The sequence below is a fragment of the Emydura macquarii genome, unplaced genomic scaffold (genome assembly GCF_026122565.2).
Source record: "Emydura macquarii macquarii isolate MOO-44397 ecotype Brisbane River unplaced genomic scaffold, CSIRO-AGI_Emac_v2 contig_2890, whole genome shotgun sequence".
NCBI lineage: Eukaryota > Metazoa > Chordata > Testudines > Chelidae > Emydura > Emydura macquarii.
In genome coordinates, this window is record NW_027133027.1 from 2,054,614 (window position 1) to 2,077,647 (window position 23,034).

Genomic DNA, 23,034 nt, shown 5'->3' on the forward strand with positions numbered 1-23,034 from the left:
AGTGGGATTTGCAGAATTCAAAATGACGATTAGTGGAATTGAGAACAGAGTTTGGCTTCTGGAATTTAACCTAGTTTGGGGTAGAATGTATTTGAAAGAAGGTCTGGTTTAAATCCAAAACATCTGTTAACAAAGCTTTTAACAGTTAGTTACTTTAAAACAAACAATCAAACTTAGGGTGAAGTTCTGGCTCCGCTGAAGTCCAATGGGAGTTTTGTCATTGATTTGAATGGGGCCAGATTCCACTATAGATACTTAGACAATTTATCAGGGTAAATCTGCCACTTTATGAGGAATATAAATTGTCTGGTTAGGAATGGCTTGAATTTTCTTTTGTCTTAAAATGTATTTTGCAGTTCATTATACAAACTTCTCCATTTAATGCCACTGTTTTGTTTGTTTGTTTGTTTGTTTTTTCATTAGAATTATCTTCTATTCTCCATCAATAAAGTTTGATATAGTTCTGGATATTCCTGCATATTTTCTACATGTATGCTAAATAAGTCCTATTGCTGATTTGCATTTACTTGATTTTTCTTTATATTTGGGATGGTGGCTTTTTTTCATTTTTATGACTAGTTTTTTAAAAATAAAGTATAAAAAAAATGACCATTAATCATTACTCTTAGAATTGCCTATGCCATTTCATATTACCTGTTGCATTCGTTTTTTGCTTGATCATGTCTATCTTTACTCATGGAAATAAACCTTCTGTGAGTAGTTCTGATGAAGTCAATGGGGCTAACTGCATGAGGAAGGCTGGCAGGATTAGTCCCTTCTAACCTGATCCAGTGCCTGCTGAATTCGCTGAGATCCTTCTATTGACTTCTGTCAGGCCTGTTATGCCCAAAAGTTAACACTTCTTATCTTGCATTGTATTTTCTTTGCCATTTTTACTGGCAGTTGAGGGCAGAAAGGAGCTTGCAGAAAGCACTCAGAACACTGTAGAATTGGGCACTTAATGATAAAGGAAATGGCATCTCCCTGAACTTAATTGTTGAAGGTATGTTTTTCACATAGCTTATGGCCACCATATTCCTCAACTGTTATAACACCCTCCACCCCCCCCCCCCCCAAAAAAAAAAAACAAACAAACCCTAAAAAGCCGAAAACATTATTTTATTTTAATAAAATGCTAACAAAACTGGAGTATTTTAAGGTTTCTTATGTCATGCACCAGTCTATTGGGTAAAACATTCCACAACTTTGATTTCTGGTAGCACAGTGCTGTAAATGCATGGAAGGCTGTACGCATCTGCAAATTCTAGAGCTTGATGAATAAATATCTGAAATCTAACTCCGAATGTGACTTTTTTTGTGTTCCCCAACTTACCTTAATATAAAAGTTTATAAACAGGATAACCAGTGTGGCCATGTATGAGGACTGGAACATGAGGCAACCAAATGGAAACCCACATGGCTTCACAGCTGCACTAAGAGTGTGGATAATGGTGAGCAGAAATTGAATCTGTAAAAGAGAGATCATACATTTTATTTGCATAAATTTTTTGAGCATTTTCAGGAAAGAGGATGGTGATAGTTTAATCAGATATTTCCTGTGCAGTCTCCAAATTATTGTTTTTTATTTTGTAAGCCTTATGTTGCAGGTTGTTTCTGGGGCTGTCAGAATTATTCTCATACAAGGACTGAAGAATGAAGAGCTGGCCATTTTACTGATACTTTCTGAAAAACACATGTTTACTTACAAGACTGGCTGGCAAACTGGTAGCTATTTTCTTTTAATGGGGCTGTGATGTCTCCTAGAACACATTGGGCCAGTTAAAGCATCATCTTTAAAACAGAATCTGAGAGAAACCTGAGGAACACCTGAGACTTGAAGAGGCCGTTTCAGAAGACTAAGTGAAAATGGAATATCCATTTTAAAGATGAAACTAGAAGTCTGGGACAGGTAAGGAAATGTGCTGGTAGGAGTAAGAAGACAGCAAATAAAGGAGATGGGGAGGGGAGCTGCAAAAGATCTCATTTTTTTTGGATTACCAAACACAGGCTAATTAGCTGGATCCTATGACCCTGTCCAACCAACTGAATTATGCAGTTCTCTATGGAACCAATGTCTTATATGTTGTTTATTTAGAATGATACATTTATTCTGCTTTAAGTGGGCAGCAAAACAAAATAACTAAGACGCACACCTGACTCAGAGAAGAAACGTACATGTTTTCACAAGACCATTTTAAAGCTTTTTGCCGGTGTCTTTGTTTCCAAATAAGAATAAAGATGCCTTCTTTAAAATGCAAACATGAAGAGAACTTTCTCCTACAAGGAAAGAGTGCAGCATGATATATATTTCTGATGCAGCACAATTCCTGATGTATTAATGCTCTTTTTAAAAGGCCCATAGTTTTGTGTACTGCATCCAGACTAGAGGAGATTTCTCTAAATCGGAGAACGTTTGTCTTGTGTTCTCACTTCTTTACATGATTTTTGCCTTTTCTTATTGTGCCATGATTATGCTTCCTGCTTTGGAGAGACTTTGTTGCATTTAATTAGCTTAGGCAAAGCTTTTCCAAGCTATACAATTTTAGAGCTCTATAGGTAATTTAACTGAGCAATATATCATTTTAACATCTTACATAATTGATAACTTTTATGATGTTTTTAATCAGTAGTGCATTTACCATGATTTAGTAGTGTCCATTTTTTATGAAGAAGGCCATAAATAATGGGATGGATTTCTATGAGCTATAGAGTTTCTCGTAGAAACACTACTGAATGCTGTCTCCCTCACTGAATAATATGGTGTACTGTCTGTAACACAGAGGTCCATTTGTGGTTCATTACCCTGGATAAGAAACTCTCTTAGAGACAAGGTGGGTGAGGTAATACCTTTTTACTGGCCCAACTTCTGAAGGTGAGAGAAACAAGCTTTCGAGCGCCACAAAAAGGTATTACCAGCTCCAATAAAAGATATGACTTCACTCACCTTGTGTCTCATAGCCTGGGACCAACATGGCTATAGCAACACTCCATTCAGCAACTCTTGTAGGCCTGACATATTCATTACATCTCTCACACTGATGTCATGGTAGTTATTTAAAAGGCAATATGCAACGTATCATTTGAAATCTAATCTAATGGACCATTAGTATTCTTGAGTATGTATGTCGTATATTAAATGTTACGGATAAATAGTGGAATGATGACTCAAATGTGTTTAAGCCAGGCATGTCAGGAAAGTGAATGCCCTGGTCATCAGGCAGAGATAATGAAGGTCCATTTACATATTAGGTAAACACAGCTATCAGGCTAAGAAGCAGGGGAGCGAGCAGACAGCTTCTAGCAGGAAAGAGAAAATGTATCTGGGCTTTAGAGACGGGGTCTGAACCTCAAGTGATAAGCAGTTGAATCAACTAGTTTATAATACAGTAATATTGTATGCAAAGTTTATCGAATGAGGTGTTTTATGCAAGTCTGACACTGGTGATTAATATTGTAAAATGTATATATTGGGGTGACCCGTCTCCCTGCTGGGCAGAATCCTCTACCTCATTTCCGAGCTCCCCACCCCAGGCTGGTAGGTGGAGAATGCGGGAAGGAGAGGGACATAAGGGGCTCCGCAAGCTGCATTTTAACTGTAAAAGAGCCGCATGCAGCTCACAAGCCACAGTTTGGCCACCCCTGGTACATATTACCACTCAATAAGGAATTATGGATGCTCCTTGATATTAGGCTTTACAGTCTGTGTCCAATCAAAGGGAGAAACAGGTCTCTCCCAGGGAGGAGGGAATGGCACAGCTATTTATCTATCCCCTATGTAAATTAAGCATGAAGGATTCAAAAAAAATGGAAGCCCCACTTCCATCCTCCTGTTTGTGAAACCCACAGGTATACAAAAATCAGCATAAGGTCATCCTGCCTCTTGAAACAAGGTTGTTGAAATTTGGAAGGCATAAGCAAAGACAGAAGCCATCTTTGGCATCCATCACTAGACAGACACAAGAGGCTAGAGCTCTTGCAAGCTGAGAAAAATGAATCTTCTGACCAATGGGGCAGTGAAGTCTCTAGGAACCAAATATAGGTGAGAAGAGTTGCTTAGGCAAAGATCGTTCACCTAGGAAGACAAAGGAAGCCAACATCTTGTACTTCTGTGGAAGGTCCTGAGTGAGGGAAAATCAGCCCTGGCTGGGAAGAAGGAAGATTGGTGAGATCAAAAGACTGAACTTTTGAATAAAATCTGTACCTGACTAAATTAAGTTGTAGACTTTCAGTTGCATGTGTTCACTAATTATTTGTTGGTAACCATTTCTAACTTTATTCCTTTTATTTGGCATCACTTTACCTATGTCCCATGGTTATCAAATCTGTTTTATTTTTACTATAAACCAACTCAGTGCTTTATTTGAAAGGAAGGGTGTATATATCCCAATTCAATTAATACGCTATAATGTGCTTTTGTCTCTCTTTAAAGGATCTACTAATCTTATTTCTCTGAGTGGTCCTGGAGAGGGTTGGAGACTAAATGGTACATGGTTTGGGGGAAAATTCAGGACTGGGAGTGTGATGGGGTCACTTTGCTAGTAGCAACCCAGGGTGGTGGAGTCAGAGTGACTGACCCAGGGATTTACAGCACACAGACACTCGGGGTGTGACCTGCATGCTTGTCTGTTGGCTGCTGGAATCCAGGTTGTGAGTCACAGCAGTAGGGTATTTCAGGCACCCAAGATTACAGGGCAGGTGATAATACAACCCCACATTGGTCCGGATTGTGCCCCAAAACATGACACAGTCAAAGTATACTGTATGGCAGTATTGGTACATTTGATTCTTAACTGGCTCCATCTTGGAAAGTACTGCACACATTGAGCTTCTATTAATAGCAAGAATCAGGCCCATTGTGCTTACTTGCAAATGTATCCTAGGAGCTTTCCCTAAAACAAATATAGAATAAAAGCCAGATTTTAAACAAAATGGAAAAAAAAATGAAAAGAAAAAGATTTGCACTTTTTTTTGCCTGCCATTCTTTTATACATACATTTTAGAGTCCACTTTTTAAAAAAGTTTTTGGCTCAGCCAGTGATCCTACAGTGTTAAAACAATTACAATCGGAATTAAACCGTAAGTAGAATCAATGTGCTGTGTTCAACAACAACCTGGAATTAAAATGGATATTAAGGCAAGTACAAAACCCCATTTCACAGCTTTTAGTGTTGTTAATGAGCTTTGGTATCTTTTCAGTCAAGCTAATATGTCTGCTTTTTTGCATTTTATGAACAGGCTTCACTTTAAATAATGGTTCTGCTCTGAAAATTTACTCTCTAAAAATGGCACTGAGGAGGTCCCCACATTGGTTGTTTCTTGGTGATGCAAAATACGTTGCGGGGGGGATGGGAGGGGAGAAAGGCTGTGTGGTTTCTTTTTAACTTCTGTTAGCACAGACAGGTCAAACTGGGTTCTGATTGGTTCATCATGCATCACCAACAAGGATTCTATGGTTAGAACCTAGTTAACAATTCTTGTGTGCACCAGAACAGAATCCAATTCATTCTCCCAAAGCTTTATTGGCTTTTCAGCTCTAACAGGAGTAAAAAGCAATAAAAACATAGTCAGTCAGTGAAGTAAGTTGCTGTATCTTAATAAACTGAGGGAGTAAGTCTAATATGTTTAAAAAAAAAAAAAAAAAAAGCCTTTTGTACGGAGCTATTTTTCAGAGAAGAACCACAATTTAAAAGCCACAGCAATTGGATGTTTTATCAGCATGCTTACCTAACTTGTTGCTAAGTACTTCAGTCCTGTTCCACCCCATGAATTCAGTTCAGATGAATTAAGATAGTATTGAATAAACATATTCCTTATGAAAATGGGATCAGAAGGCCCTGTTCAGATCGTGATCCACATTAAACTTATTCTAGTGGTTGAGGCTGAATTTGTATTTGATAGCAAATTTGAATTTGATGGACTGAAACCTTATAAGGTCTTTTCACAAGATTTCTACTGCATCTGAACCAGAAAATAAGGCCCTCCTGCTTTTCAAACTGATCTGGAAACAAAGCCTTTCTGAGTGAATTTGGGTACATGAATTTGAATCAGAGGTCCTTCCTCCCCCACATTTCAAAGGGTTTTTATTCAAGTTTACAGTTTTCAGCTATTTCATATGATAAAAACATCTATTCAAAGAGAAGAGAAAATGAAATATCAATGTACCAGTTGTGCCTGAGTGAGGTATTTCTTCCACCACAGATACTTATGCATGGAAGGAATGACAGACAATCCATAGTAGGAGTACATAAGTACATGGATAAAACTATTCAAAGTGGGTCCAAAGAAACCTGTAAGAATCCAACAAGGAAAACATTTTATACAATAGCATCATTGGGGTAGGGAGGAAGGGGCAAGGACCTTCTACCATGAAACATGTTTCTTAGGATTTACATGGTGTGATTTTTATTGATCTACAAGTTGTCTCGCCAGCATTCTGCTACAACATCCAGTAATAATCTTCTCTACTCTCTTTTGTTCACTTCTGCTCAGGGTATTCTTGGACTTGTATGGGATTCCACTCTAGGGATTACTGACTCTCCCTCAGCCCCTCAAAAAAAAAAAAAAAAAGTCTTATTACACTGTGACACAAAGGCCTGCTGGTGCCAGCTGGCAAAGGGTTCATTTGTTCGCGTTTTATGATTTTGTTTTGTATGTAACCTTTTGTTTCCATCACTCTCACTTGTTTGTTTGAATCTCTCTCGTTTCTTAAACCAATTTCCTTTTGTTTTACTGTAATTGAACTGAAGTGCTAGGCACAATACAGAAGGGGTGATCAAAGGTAAACTGGGGTACATTGTTCCTTTGGGAATGGAGGCTCGGGGGTTTCTGTGGCTATCCAGTGATCAGGGGCTGGTTACTGAAGGGGGATGCTTTGAGGGGGCTGGGGCACATCTATTGTCAACCTGCAGGGCTGGTATAGCCCAAAGGAGAGTGCTGGAGCAGCTGACAGATTGGTTGTGTTGGAGAGCTAATGCCTAGTTGGCATAGGCAAGATTCCCTCATGCTGGAGGTGAGTGGCAACAAGATGACACTTAGCCCTGGGTGCCCTGAGAAGAGTCTCATACACCCTGCTCTTCTTCTTTCCTTAGTTCCTTTTTTCTGTTTTGTCAGAGGCTGTATATTTTACTCTATGGCTTCCTTTCTCCCTTGTTCCTTTTTATTTTCTAGGTTCCAGGCCATCCCTTCTTTTTGTTCTCAAAATCCTTTGTGTCAGTCTGTCTCTTGTCCTTTTAAGCTCTAAACACTCTGAGCTATTTTACATGACCATGTTGCCATAAACAGCAGCCTAGTGCCTGGGGAGATAAAAGAACATACACAACTCCCATTACTAAACACAGCAGCGAGAACTTAACTCTTTGTATTGGAGTACAATTAGTTTACTAAGGGGCAAATTCTGTGGCCTTAAGTGAGCGAGAACTTCCACTGACTTCCATGGGTGTTTTGCTTGCTTAAGGACTGCAGAATTTGGCTCTAAACAATATTTCACCATTACAATCAATCGCAATTACTGAATATTAATTCTAGCATTCTGCATGAAGGGGGTATATTGCCCTATAAACTTTTGCCCAGACAGTTGATCAGGAAGTAGCAATAGTACTAAGTTACATATGTTCATTCTGTTGGTAGAATGTTCTGCAGCTATAAAACGTGTTAACCTTTGGTCAGAGAACAAATTAGTCTGATTCTTGTGACACAGGGCCCTCTTGGTGCCAACTGGCAGAAGATGCATTGGGTGCAAAGGGTTTTATCAGTATTCCCTTGGTCATGTATATGCATAATATATCACTAAAGGGTGGCATGTAAGATCTTCATCAAGAGCCAGTAGCCCACTGACTGATGAACTGGGGAAAATGACTTCAGAAGCAGACTGTATTTGCATAGACTCTCTCTCTCTCTCTCTCTCTCTCTCTACCTTGGTGTTCAGAAAACAAAGCTGCTTTGCCAAAGTGATCAGTTTTGGCTGGTTTTGGGTTACCTTAATATTGAATGCAGTGTAATGAAATGTTATCATCTGTATTGCATGAATAGAGGGTAGCAGAACTGTTTTTAGCATGCCCTGATTAAGGGGAGGGGGTCACCCTAAACTGAACCTCACTTGTGAAGCAGGGGGTAGGGATGCCAAATCCCAGTGAAAATGAGATGGGGTGAGGACAGGTGATCCTGCCTGATGTTAGAGTTGAGAATATGATAGTTGTTGACTTGGCAAGGTTTGGGTGACAAATGCAATTACAGTTCTTCAGTAGTGTGTCTTCTGAAGTTGAAAATTAAATAACTTTTAAAAATATTCACAAGATACAGGAATATTGTGGGCAGCATAAACCTTCACTAAGGTAACAGGCAGTGGCGGCTCCTCAAAGCAAACCAATTGGGCTTTGCCTACCCTGTTTGGAGTTTGAATATTCTCTTTATTGCTATATAGTGGTTATTGAGTACACTTTTTTTTTTCAGATTGGCCTGTCTACTTCTAAATGTCTTCAAATTAGTTATGTTGGTCACACATGCTTAGTTGCACATCTTGCTAGAGCAAAAAATCAGTCAAATTTATAAGCATTTGAATGTTCTATTGGCAAAACTCCCATTGACTTCATTATTTTGCCTTAAGTATCTTATGGGACAGATTCTTCTCTCAATTATACTATTTGACGGAGTCAAACTTGCATAAAACTGGTTTGAGGAGAATCAGGTCCTATCTGTCTAGGCCCTTTATACTGTGCTCATCACTCTAGTATCTGTGCATGGAGGAATAGTTTGGTGGCCTAATAGTCAGTGGTCCTAAGTACTCACAATTCCTTTATATTTAATTGGAATGGCAGGTGCTCAGTACCTCTGAAAATCAAGCCGTGTAACTATATACTCATGTTGATTTTTGTAGGGATTTGTGAATAATTCTGCAGAGGTAACATCACTAATAATATGCTTGCCATGCATAGCTGTGTGCAAATCCCCTATATCTATAGGTGATTATAACCCTTAGCATGCAGCTGAGAAAATGATAAAGCACTTACTTTGTCCACAAGGTATCCAGTTCAGAACGCACCACCAGATGTTAAACATAGTGGCATGATGATATACGTGAAGGAAAGTAATCTGACTGTTTTTCTTCCTCAGTACAAAAAAAATAGTGTCCATGAATTCAATTACTTTGGAAAAATAATACCACCATAATACCTTGGCCACCTACATGAGTGAGAGAGAGAGAAAAATAAAGACCTGTTTGTAAAGGACTAAATTTCTGCTATCCTTAATTGGCCCTTGCTCCAGCAACATTCCCATTGAAGTCATTGTCCTATTGATGAAAGATGGCAGGATTTGTCCCAAAGTTTCTTATTCCCTAAATGCTCTTAGAGCTCTAATCTGTTTTGCATGTAATGAAACAGATGTCATTTAAAAAATGCCTTCTGAGCTAAACCTCCAAAGTAAGGCTTTCTAATTGCTCTTCATCTGTATAAAAAAAAAGGTTACCCAATAGCCTTTGTTCTAATGACCTTCACAGCCAGATAGTGGAGTGTGAGAATGTGAACCACAATGAACTAGTGGGATACTTGAGCAAGCCATGGGTCTGTTGCTATTGGAACACTTAAAACGTGGTCTGAAAGTCTTTAAATGACTAAATATTTTAAATGTGTTGTAATGCACAAGTTCTCAAAAGAGTAACGAAAGTAGGCAGCCAGCATTATCAAAACCCCACTCTGGACACAATGGCACAGCTCCTTCGTTGGAAGGTATGCTAATTAATACCAGGGGAGGGATATGGCCCAGAATATTTTAATTTCACAGTACTTGCACAGTGCTTCAGTAAGATTCATAGAGAGCCGATACGCCAAGGGAGGGAGAAGAAAATTTAAGTAGTAATATCTCCAAGTGAGGAGAAGGAAAGCATCATTTAAATGGGAATAGAGCCAGAGTGACCCTTGCTAGCCAAAATGTGGAAAGTCTTGGAGGAGAAAGGGAGCCAAAATGGGGTCATGAAGTGAGTAATGGGGTGAAAAGGTAGAGTGATTCACTATCTGGCGAGAGAATTCACAGAGGGTTTGGAACAGCAGGCGAACAAAACTTTGAATTTTAAGGTGTGTAATAGGAATCAAGGCTAGAGATGAGCCAAAGATGCAAAATCTGGATCTAACCATTCCCTGAGTTCAGGTTGGTTCAGGCTGTAGTTCGGACCAACGAGAAATCAAATTTGCATGGAAAATTTCACCATAGGTTTTTAAATTAAACAATTTGTTTTCTATAGAAAACGTTTCCATTTTGTATTGGTGTGTCTTCTGATAATTAATGATAACACAACTCCAGAGGAGCCAGAAATATTGGACATAAGGCTTTTGTAACAGCCTCCAGAAAAAAAACAAACAGAACCTCACATTGTTCTCTGCGCTATATACTGGGCAGTGAGGATCCATCCTGGATCAGCATATACATATCCCACTGTGTAACAAATAGATCATTTTAAAAAAAAATCTTAATGCTAAAACCTAAATAGTACAGTGATGCAAGGGAATTGCACCAAAGCCCATGGAGGAATAGACCACAACATCTTAGTTACTGAGTCGCTGTTTCTGTCTCACCCGGACATCAACTTCTCCTGCGCTGACAAGGTTCTGACACTGTAAGTTATAGCCTCCTTCCCAACTGGAGAAAATGAGCTGGAACAAAACACACAGAAAATCACTCAACAAAAGTATTCATTCATATTCCTCTCTGCTTCTGCTCGGCGTTGCAGTGGAAATGGCACAGAATTTGGGCCACTGCCGATTCATCCCACGAACAGATGCTATTCAAGTAGTCTATTTGCATATATCAGAATAGGGTTCTGTTCTGGAATTGAAAGGTTAGAAGGTGGTGATGGAAATGCACAGCGCAACAACCTCTGCCTTTCTCAATTGGCTGGACTCAAAACTTCAAATCCTAGTAGGTTGTTATCTCTAACAGGGTTCTCAATCTGCAGCTCTTCAGGAAGCCATGTGCATCTTTTGTAGAGTGCCTATGTTTTTGAGCAGAGCTGTTCTATTTGACAAACGGACGGCAGCATGAGAAGTGCTAAACAGACCTACTGGTGCAGCCAATATCCTTCCCTGTTCCTCCAAACAAACAGTGTATTTGGGCTGGGGGAGGAGGGAGAGAACATTTTCCCATGTCTTATATAATCTACATCTATCCTTAGGAGCAAGGAGAAGAGAGTATGTATTGTACTGAATGAAGTGGCAGAGAGCCACATCATAATTCCCTAGGAGTATCCTAATGCTGCATTAAAGCGACATATGAATATGTGATGAATTATCACCATGCAACACTACTAAACAAATGTAGCAATGCAAAGGATGTCACTGTGACTATTTTGTGGGTCTCTGGAAGTCCACATGGGGCCTTCTCATTGCTCAAGAGAATGAATGAGAATGACCTCATAAGCAATTAACAGCCCATCTTATAATAGGGAATACAGGGATCTATTTGTAAATTGCTTAAAAGGGCAAATTTGCTTTATACCACAGCAGTGTTTCATTCTTTGTCCTGAACATATTAAGTTTTTCTTAGGAACTTTTTGGTTTGACCTTGTCTCAGTGTATTTTCATGCCTATATATATATAGCAGTGTGTGTGAAGAAGGCAGCTATCCTAGCATTATGATTTGCAGTCAGATGTTGCTGGGGAGAGGAGAAATGGATTGCTTTCAGTCATAATGTCACTGCCAAAGTGGGGAAATTAGGCTTGCTTTTGATTTGCCAAATCTACTCAGGTCCAAAGTTGCTTGCCTCTAAAACCAGCCATCTTGAGGCCATATTCTTCGCTCTATAAACAGGCAATTGATACTGATGGGAATTTTGTCTGAGTGAACACTGCGGCAGATATGGCAATTTTCTGGAGTATCTTTTAAAGACCTTACTGTATTGAGTCTCTGATCCACAATGATACATAAATTGTATGTGATTCTATGGGGGAAGGTGAGCACAGCTCCTCCAGGAACTATGACTAATGGGGGTGACCAGACAAATTCACTCAGGTGGTAACACCTCCATGGAGTCAAGCCACCTGCAGAGGCTTGCACATAGTGGATCAAACTAGATTTTTCCAGGGACCACTAGGCAAAGAGAGGACTTCTGGATAAATAGTATGAGTTTAAACAGATTTAGGGCCTTCTTTCTGATCCAGAAAATGGACAGAACCATCTCCCCAAAGGAGGGGGTCCAATCCTTTTGTGGAAATGTTGGAAGGACTGATGCTGACCAGAGCCCCTGTTGGATTTGGTGGGGTGAGCTCTGGTAAGCTTATTAGCGTGCACGTCGGGTCTTCTATTGTGGTTACTATGTTTGCTTTGTAAAGCTTTCATTTTAAGAATAAATGTACTCGCTTAGGAAGAGGTTGTGTGATAATTCAGCGCTATGGACAATTATGCTGTTTATAGCCTCTGAGGAGAAAGCAAAGTGCAGACACCCAAATCTATTTAGGTGGTTTGGCTTTACTGTGTAGGCAGGAAATGGTATAGTCTGGAAATAACTTCTTCAGTGGGAGAGAGAGTCCCGGGTCTTGATCCAAGAGAGATGATGGCTGAGAAAGCCAGGAACCTAGAGTGGGTGTCCTTACTGCACTGCAAAGGGGGGGATAAAGATGCAGGTGCTCTGATTTGTGACACGGACTACAAGATCTGGCCCTTGAAAAAGCATCTCTGAGGTAGATATGTGGTTATATATTGAGAGGGGAGAAAAAAATTGCAGCTTGTCTCCTTGAGGATGATTTTTTCTTTCTGAAGAGTAAGCTGAGGTAAAGCCTGTGTCTTGATGCATGTTGCCATTTACTGAAGATCATCTCTGCCTTTGATCAACTTTTAGATGCTGCTCAGGAACCACAGTTCCTGTACTCCAGTAGGTAGTGTAATGACAAGAACTGCTGAGTATCGTATTGACTTTTTGCTGCCACAATTGGTATTGATATGTCCCATGAGAAACCCACTACTCAGTGATTTGCCAGTATCTCTTTCCCCACCACAGGAGGCTTAAGACAATGTTTCCTAACCTGTATATACACACAAATATATCATACCTATTAAATAGAAGGACACACACTGTGCAGCAAACCTACTAGTATTTTCATAGTTTACAAATTAGTTTGCCATTGAAGTTTAAATAGCTATTCTATCTACAGCCAGGTGGTTGTCTGTGGATGAAATCATTGCTATTCTTGTTGGACGTTCAAACAACTATAATGCAACGTCTTATTCAATCAATATGCAAAGAAACAAAATACCTCAAACTTTTAGCTGTACTGTTCCATGATGTTCAATCAGAACAGATCTTCGTGGGGCATGGGCTGGAGGTGGGAATGGATTACTTAATATCCTTCTATAAACGTTTGTTTGTTTGTGAAAATGTCCTTTTATACAGTTCGTTTCATCATACCACACCCATTTACTAGCGAAAAACCCAAGGTGCTCAATCTAAGTACTTACAGGGGTTAAAAAAAATATTGGGAACCATAAGAAAAAAAGAGACTTTTTAATTCTCTGGCAAGCCATTCATTTGCATTTCTTGGCTCTGCATTCCAGAGTTCTGTATGTTGCAGTTTACCCCTGAAGCAGAATAGATGGAGGCCTGAGTTTTTCTACAAGTTGCTGTTATTTCCAGCACAGAATTGTAGAAATCCATAATTGAAGAAAACCAGCCTTAGATCTTACACCTGTTCACATTTGTCTGACACTCTCTACATAGCTCACAACAGCCACAGGAGACAGATGATGAAATGGACCAAAAGGGAGATAAGTGGCTTGTTTTTCAGAGGTGACAATGAAATACGTTGGCTTAGGATATATGGAAATGTCTTTCTTTAGTGGCAGGCCGCAGCAGCTAAGCAGCTTGCTACTTTTTCTCAACTAAAGCATTTCTGCTTTAACTTGATAGGTAGGGCCTTGTCCTCCTTAAGCCACAGGTTTAATCCTCATTGTCAGTTGTCTGTGGTCACAGATATGAGGTCACATTTCATTACCCTGAGTCCTTTCAGGTCCCATTGATTTCATCTCTGAAAATCAGTCCATAAATGACTTTTCTACAGTCACAAGGAAGTCTGAGGCAGAGCTTTAAATGGAACTCAAATGGTTTGACGACTGGTCCTTGACTTAGCCATAAGTCCATCTTCTCATCTGAAAAAGCACCTTGTACTGCTTTGCTTCACACAAATGGAGCTTTTAAGTCTGTTAAGAATGCTCTCAGCTAGATTAGTCTCCACTTTTAGGATATTTTATTTTGAGAGAGAATGGTTTTATAAAATATTATATAATTTATTGTAATGTTTTAATCAATGACATGTCAGTGAAACCAGATTGTCCCCCAGTCCACCAACATCTTTTAGATTTAAATAACTTCTCCAGCAGAATGCAGTGGCGGCTTAGGCTGTGAAACTCAGAAAGAGGAATTGATCTCGTTGCATTGTTCAAACTGAATGAAGTGCAAATGTAAATCAATGCCGTTAGTGGGGGAAATAAGAATTGTTTCAGAAATTTTAGTTTTAATACATCTAAAGCCTTGGCAAATAGAACAGGACATCATTTTTACAAATGTCTGAAAAGAAGTCTCATACTGTCCTCTTAATTTTAAAATGTCAGATGTCTACAGCCAAAACAAGCCACAGACTATCTGCTGTGCTCTAAGGATGAGTGTTGAAGTGGATTTATGAAGTGACAATAATTAAATACTTTTCCCAGTCATTATTATTATTTTTTTTTTTTTAAACAAACAAGTGGGGGGAGGGAACACGGGGGAGAGAAGATTCTGCCCTCCCCTCACCCCCTTTAGAACAGTCCATATACCACTGGTCCGTTTACAGGGTGTGCTAGAGGTCACTAAAACAGGCAGAATGGGACTATTGCCTACGATACCCAGCTGGAGAACCCCTTGCAAATGCTTGGTGCAGCTGAGGTCACACAGCAGGTCCTGCCAAGCAGCTTCAGTTCCCATTTCTTGGTTTCTACCATGTATCTCCAGGATGTATGTATGTTCTATGGGCACTGTGTGTCCTGTGTGCACTTACTCCTCCCACGTAAAAAGCCAGGTAGAAGAGAGGGTGGACAATGACCCACAGATCTCGACAGGTTCATTCCATCTGTGGCCTTGCGTTTTCCCCTCCAATAGAAGGGGCTGGCAGCACTGTAGAAAAAGCAGGGAGCTGTCCGCAAGGAGGCCATGATCTGTGGGAAAACTGATACCAAGAGAGAGACCTTTGGCTTGCCCTCTACTACAGCATTCCAACACAGCACTCTGCCCTGGCATGCTGCTACCTGCTGGCTTTCCACCAGCTTCCTGATCACCAGCTTCCTGATATCCTCTTGGATATTTTATAAGCAGTACAGGGGGAGTTAGAATACAAAATGGATAGCGAATTACAATCCTTTGATAGGGAACATACTGCACTGAATGAGGTTCCCTAACTCTTCAATTTTCCCTCCTGCTACACATCCCCTTGACCATGCAAAGCTGAGCTCCTGTGTTGCATTTGGCAGGGGCAATTCCTTAGTTGGGAAGGGATGCTAGTGCTTAGTTGCTTTTCTGCCCAGCCTCTTTCAGTGCCCTTCCCAACAGTTTCCCATAGTTTTTCTTTTCACTGCAAAGCAGAGGGGAGCATGTGATCCTGAATGGGTACTTCTGTTTTCTGTATAAGTAAGAAAGTTTTACTGACAAGCTTTATAAAATTAGCTCATTAGTCATTTCTTTGTCATTTCAGATGTGCTGTAAGAATCTTTCTTGTTCTCCTGCCCTTGACTGGAAACCAGTCAGATGGTACAGGACTGGAGTAATAGGATCTCATTTGAGCAAAGCATTTGAGTAGGATATGGCTTTACTGAGGGTGACATTTAGAGTTCCGGTAAAGAATGTCTTGGGCTGGGTCAAATAAATGCAAATTAATGCTAAAAGCATCAACCACTAACCTTGCCAACAAGAAGAAAAGTAGTATTCTTAGTGCTCATATTTGTTGTTTTTCTAAAACCCCCTCTCCCGCAAGCTCCTGAAATAGTGTTTTTTTTTTTGTTTGTTTGTTTTTTTAATCTTTACTAACAAAGAACCAGATCTTGCAACTAGAGTCAGAGGTCTGCAAACATGGATCCAGTTGCAAGATTTAGCCCAAAGGTAGAAGATAAAGCTTCAATGGGAAGGAATTTTCTCCTGTTTATTACTTTCTTCTCTCCCCCCATGTCAGTTCTTCTGCTATTTCTCACATTGCTCTGTGCAGCCTCAGTGAAAGAGTTAAAGCTGCTCTGTGGGTTTTTCAACAACAGATCTTTTCGTTATAATTATGTCGCTTTGGTGATTCCTGTGTAGTCAATTGTGACTTTTATCATGAGTCTTGCATTATTTGAAATTTACTTAAATCCTCAGCTCCTGGAGACAAGTGAGAATGTGACAATTTCAGCGTCTGTTAAATGATGCAAAGTAAATGTCTAGCCCTGTTGATTGTAGAGAAAATCTTGAAAATGTGACTCTGGTGCACTAAAAAGATTCAGAAACCAGTAGGGAAAGAAAAAGAACCCAACAATTAATTAAAAAAAAATCTCATGATTGTGTGGGACCTGACTCATAATTTTTGAACTTATGGTGTTGATACTGTGATTCCCCACAGTTCCTAGAGAGCAAAAGGGAAAGAGAACCCCATCTCTGACTGATGTTTCTACTGCAGTCAGATTCAAAAATCTATAATAACGCTCTGTACTGTGCAGTAACATTGCCATTCTCCATGTTCTCAGGGGCTCCTTTTATTTGCTCTTACTGCTCCTTCTTGCAGAATTCCCCATATTATCAGTTTTCTAGATCATATCTTGCTCTTGTCTTTCCAGCTACTTGATTCTGGCCTGAAATTTCAATATAGCATCAGCAAACATCCCCCTTTCCCTACCCCAGTCCAAATTCACCTGTACTGTCCTTCTCACCTAGATCAGCCTTTTTTAATAGCCAGCAACTTGGAGTGAAAATCGGTTATGAGTGCCTCAATATTTACTAAAAACGCTTTCATTTCAGCTTTGGTAGCAGAGAAGCTCTCTTCATTCTCTGCTTTAGATGGCCTAGCTGCCTGTCTTTTTGCCTTCAGATAACTGACAAGAAGTTTTCTCAGCTATGGACAGTCATTCTGCTTTGTGGAATAGTTTTTAAGACTGGGACTCTTTTTGGGGAGTACCTAATGGATCCTTTCTAAAGCTTGAATGGCATGTAGGGTGGGTGAGGTGAATGCAGGTGACTTCTGCAGCTCCCCATTCAGAGTAGGGGGTTCAACCCTCCCTCCAGTTGCCTCAGCTACTGTTTTAATATTTATTTTACTTAGCTTGTGTGTATCAGTATCCCCCTCTGTGACTTGGCCAATGTTACAGAATGAGTCAGTAGCAGACCTGGGAATAAAAGCCAGGTGTCCTGACTCCGCCACTACACCTGCTCCTTTCTTTTCTGTGTAACTGATGCCCTACATTAATATTACCATTTATTTGCATTACAATAGCATCCAGAGTCTCCCATCAAAGTAGGTGTCCGTAGGTGCTGTTCAAATATATGGGAGGACCACTCTCTGTCCTGAAAAGCTTACAGGTAATGTCATCCCTGCAGAGATTGTAAGAGAGTGGAGGGTGTGTTAAGGGAGTAAAAGCCCCCCCCCCCCCAAAATGTAATAATCTCTCTCTCTCCCTCCCTCCCTCCAGGAAATACTCCTTAAAATGTTCTGTGTTCGTGGCAACCTTTCCCCTTGGAAATAATGGTCCTATCCTATTACTTGGTTTCATTTAGATAAAGGGTCACTTTGGAGGGGGACGATTCACATTGCTGCATGAACATAAATACTAAAACATTCTGCTGAACTGCAACTTTCTGATCACTGGAACATTTTTCATTTGTCACGGCCGCTCAATGTTCCCATTGTATTACAGTGGAAGCTTATTAAACATATATACAATTATACATCTTTACTCAAAAACTGAAGTATAAGGAGACGGGTAGTGAGCTCATAATGACTGATTTTTTTGTTACAGAAATCTAACTCCTGCCTGTTTTAAAAAGAACAATTCTGTTGTTATAGTTTGAAATTAGATCTGTCAATACAGACTCACTGAGGCCGGTCAAACCATGCCAGAGCCTGGTGCCGAAATCTCTCCACTGGCTAAATGCTAGAATAAGCAACAAATTTAACTATTGGAGTTTAATACATCATCAGATCCTCCTTGATGGGATTATAGCCACATAATCACAACTTTCTCATGCATTATCCTATAATACTAGATTAGCAGGGAGAGAATCACCTGTTAATTACTGAATTACAATACTAGTGATTTTTATATAGTTTTTTTTTTTTTTTTTTAACATTGGGTTTCTAGACCTGAACGGTTGCTTTTTGCTGCGTGGGTAAGTGGTGGAACAACATCTTGCATGCCCCCCCATGCGTGGCTTCCTAAATGAGCACATGTCTAACAGCCACAGTTTGCTTCTCTTGCCTTGGAGTGTGATTTAGCTTTATTTAAGGTGATTTTCCTGCTTGAAGACCACTGAAATGACTTTAGTGCCATTCGGCTTCCTCTGAAAAGGAGCATTATGCATCTTTTTAAAAGCCATTAGGAGACCCAGGCGGTAAAAGAGAATAGGGGAAGGTAAACAGACAGAGAGAGAAGGGTGAACAGGAGATGGAATAGAGAAAAACTAAGAGTGAGGAACAGAAAGTAGAAGAGGAGAAAAGAGAAAGGAGTCTGGAAAGGAGGAGGTGAGAAAGTAATGTAAAAGGTGTTGAGGAGAGGGAAGAGAAGCAGACAGAACAAAAGGAAAGAGAAGAATAAGAAAATAGAGAGGTAGGGAGACAAGAAACCCACCCTGCCAGAAGCAGCAGCTCATGTCAGTTATCAACAGGAAGTGCTGCTGTCAGGTCGTTCGGTTCCCAATGATGGGATCTGTTGTGGCCTTTGCAGGAGCAGAGAGACAGAACTCTCATAAACATAACTGTCACTCTTCACTGAGGTTAGTGCACACTTTCATTTTTCCTGGAGTCCTAGCTCCCAGGCTGAGTTAGCCGGTGTCCTCATATAGTCTCTAACTCCAGGCTTGGACTAAGCCATCTCAGAAGATGGCTGTCCATACAATAGGATCTAGCAGGGCAGGTCTGATTTACCTCAGTGTGAGTATTCAGGGTCTTCAGTGGGTTCGTACTCTGGTTGCTAGCCAGGGCTAAAGCTCGCGATGCTGTGTCTTCCTATGGATACCGTGTTAGCTAGATTAAAGCTAGCATGTCTATCCATGCTACAACCGCATCTTCACTGGAAGAGTAGACATACCCTAAGATAGGAAAGTGACAGCTGGAGCATGCTGGCTCTCTAGTGAAGGAGGGAGAATATCCGTTGTTCTTGTCTTCTGAATGATAGTTCATCATATTGGTTTTAAGTATCTTTTTAAAAAATTACAATTTCTTGCGTGGTTCTTGAACAGAGAGCTCAGAGGAGAGAGCCATCAGCTGCTTAAAAACTACAGGAAAAACAGCTCAGAATGAGAGACGTATTGTTCAGTATTAATTCCACACCCTTATGAGCAGTGTCTGCATACAGGGGCCTGAGATGTGACTGGGCCTGGAGATGGAACTACCTTCCAACCCTGAGAAGTACTCCTCAGGACGAGGTTGAGGCATGCTGGCGGGGCAATGGAGGGAAGCTTGCACTTTGATAATATGCCTGTTCAGCAGATAAATAGGGGAAAAAGACCTTTCATCTTCTTTTGTCATTACATTTTGTTCAGAATTGATCTTAAGATATTGGATATGCTTTCTGGGAGCAGAATTTACTTGTACAACACTGGGGGAAATTGTGTAATAAATTCCCTGCATGTTGAGATGAAAATGTACCCTATGGTATCCATGGAAGTGTGTCTATGTAGGTTGCCTATTTTTAGATGAGCCTCAAAGAATCACAGTGTAATCCAAGCTTTTAGATAGTCAGTGCAGCTAGAGATTGCTGCTCATGTGTCCTGAAGACCTCAAATAATCTATAATCAGGACAGATATAAACTGTCTAGGGAGACAGCATAGGCTGGGTGGTTCATTTTGGGATTGGGGGGTCAAGAATTCCTGAGTTCTAATCCCAGCACTGCCCCTGTCTGACGTTGACAAGTCACGTTGCCTTGCTGTGCCTCAGTTTCCCCAAATTTAAAATGGGTTAATATTGCCTTAACTACGGGAGGGGGATGAGGATTAGTTAAATGATGTTGGCAAATAACTTTGAAGATGTAAAGTGCTTATGAATGCTAAGCCTTCCTATTTACAGTAGCTATTCAGAATAGAAGATCTGGCATGTGACTCTGTGGCACTGGTAAAGTAATAGCAACTCTACATTTGAAAGCTAATTGTATTTGATTGAATATCAAATTCTGTCCTTGGATACCCAATACGAGTCTGACTAAAGTCAATAAGAGCTGGGTTGTATATCTGAGTATTGCCTTTTTGAGGAAAGGGGTAAATAAATATATGCTGTATCTTAAATATGATCTCAAAAGGTCAGCAAGAAAAACTTACACATTTAATTTATTTCACAGGGAACTAAGAGAGAGAAATAAGGACAGCGTGTTCAGCTAGAACAACTGCTACTGGAAACAGCAAAGTCAGCTACTGAGATCTCCCAACTCAGCTCAGGAAAGATCAGCCACTGAGAAAGGAATTGTAATCGTACAGGGTTCTCACACCCACAGAAACATTTTTACATTTAGCATTTTGTTTTGTGCTGTGTCCTCAGTGACCTTTCGTTCACTATAATAAATTATTTTAAATACAGAACTTTCCCCCCTCAAAGTACAAGGGATTGTTCTTGATTTGCTTTCTCCAGGTTCCCTCTTCCCTTTCCTTCTTTTCCTCCTCTTACAAGACTACATAAGATCTTTCTGCGTTAAATAAAGAAAAAGAAATTCTTAGCAGCTATGCTTAGTGCACTGGGTAAGCTTTCACTTTATATGAATCTTAGACTCAGACACAGCTGAGATTCAGATCCCTATTGGCCAGTCCTTATTACCCATGTCACTGCTCCCCATCTACAAATTAATCTGTCCTGTATCATTTAATGGAAAAAGGCAACTTTTCATAGGGTTTTTAAAACCATCTTGTTGAACTTAATGAAGACATTTATACCTTAGTTATAGAATTTTATAGGATTGGGGGGGTGGGAGGAAGTGGGGCCTGACTTTTAGAAATATCAAACACCCACAACTTCAGTTAAAGACTATAGCGGCTATAGCTGCTCAACACTTCTCAAAATCAGACCCCTATTAGATATCATCCTCTACTAAATTCTATAGGGCTATCAGTAACGTTTGTAAAATCCTATTGATTTCATCCCTATTAAATTATATAGGACTCTTCTATAAGGCCCTGATCTTATAAAGTCCCAAGGACTATCAACTCCCGCTTCAGTCAGTGGTACTCAGCAACTTGCAATATTGGGTCTTTTCACAAATAACTGCAGTCATGTAATGCACCCAGGAACTCTCCTTTTTGTGAGACTGGGACTTCCGTTTCCCTTTCCTGGGCCCACTCTAGAACCAATGAAGGGTACTTTAATCACCTGCTGTGGGGGAGGGATGGTCTCTCAGTACTAATAGAAGGTTCAACTTATTTCAGGGTCAGTGCACTTCCACAGAGATCTAAATTCTGATCTCTAGCGCTGTGCTTTCACTAAGCTGCCAGGAGAGCCTGCCTGGGGTCTTTTATACACTAAAACCTAACAGATTTACCCTCTTCATAACTTGGCTGCATTAAAATGCTGTCTCTCCCTGCTTCTCAGCAACGATTTAACAAAATAGGTGGAGTTGAGGCCTTCTCTTACGAAGACTTGATTTTTGCAAAATTTACTACAGCATATTATGAAGCAAATAATTAAAATTTCAGCTACCCCCCCCCTCCAAAAAAGAAAAAAAATATTTTGTGATGCAGTGTCCTTTTTTTTTTTGTTTTTTGTTTTTATTTATCTTGTTCACTATTGCTCCAAATTTAAATATTTTAATAGGTTTTCTATTCATTAATGCCTACTTGTGAGGTGCCACTATAATACCAAAGTCTGCTCGCAAAGACAAACACAATCTGACTAATAAGGCTTTAGACTTGAGGACTACAATATCACGATTGTTGTCTCTGCGCTCCCCCCCCCCCTTGGGTAAAGTAATTGAAAAGTTGTTGGAAGGAAATTTGGTGCTATTGGGAATCCTTAGATTGCCTTGACACCTGTCAATCTGGGTTCAAGCTTGGCTGCAATACAGAAATTGCACTGAACCAGCTGGTTGATGACCTCCTTCTAGAGATGGCACTCTTATTGCTGCTTTTAGCTATGCTAGCAACCTTTTATATCAGTGGTCATACAGTTATCTTGACTTGATTGTGAAAATTGGCAAGACTTGACAGGCTTGCTCAAGTGTGGTTCTGTTCTTTCCTCTCAGATATAGCCTCTTGGGATCTGTTAACTGTTACCCTGAGGCAAAATTTCTTCCACATGGTCTCTTACTTCCCCTCATTTAAAATTCACACGTATCACTGGTGCATATGAACTAATAATATAGCATGAGCCACAAGGTAGGTAGGCAGCCTGAGCAGCAATGCCAGCCGTATATTGATGACACACCTCTCTACTCTATATCTCTTTTTTTATTTGACCCAGATGGTGCAGTGTCTTGGTTTTCTCAGTGCCTGAACAAGATAGAAGTTGGATGAGAGCATGCTGTGTGAGGTTTAATCTAAGGAGGACAGAGATGACGCTGACTGCTGAGGGAAACCATTCAAGAACCTGGTAGATTTCGTGGTTGCTCCCATTATTAAGGAAGTCCAGCTTCCAATTGTTATAGTCCCAGTTCAGGATTCTGTTTTGAGCTTCAAGGGCTCCTGGAGTCCCAAAGTTGTCTGTAGTCAAAAGTGTCTCTTGTTTGTGGGTTTAGGTAGCATGCGAATTGTAACAGCTTCCTTCTGATGTGAATTTTGCTAATGTTATCTATGTCTAGCGCAGAGACCTAACTGCTTAATGGGATTTTCCAGAGATTGCATGTGATTGCAGTGCTCCCCACCTGCTCTT

At 40.2% G+C, this 23,034-nt stretch overlaps 1 protein-coding gene and 1 long non-coding RNA gene across 2 annotated transcripts in view; one reads left to right on the plus strand and one right to left on the minus strand.

The window, feature by feature from the left end:
- ELOVL2 (ELOVL fatty acid elongase 2) overlaps positions 1 to 23,034 on the minus strand; it is a 75,725-nt gene that overhangs the window by 4,091 nt on the left and 48,600 nt on the right. The window contains exons 4-7 of the mRNA XM_067568423.1: positions 10,566 to 10,643; positions 9,006 to 9,177; positions 6,163 to 6,287; positions 1,334 to 1,468 (exon numbers count right to left, since the gene is read on the minus strand). Of these exons, the coding sequence (XP_067424524.1) occupies positions 1,334 to 1,468; positions 6,163 to 6,287; positions 9,006 to 9,177; positions 10,566 to 10,643 (510 nt within the window). The remainder of the gene's footprint in view (positions 1 to 1,333; positions 1,469 to 6,162; positions 6,288 to 9,005; positions 9,178 to 10,565; positions 10,644 to 23,034) is intronic.
- LOC137166618 (uncharacterized) lies at positions 1,343 to 20,781 on the plus strand. The gene is made up of 3 exons (XR_010923749.1): positions 1,343 to 1,451; positions 1,765 to 1,909; positions 20,522 to 20,781. It is a non-coding gene; the product is annotated as an uncharacterized lncRNA (long non-coding RNA).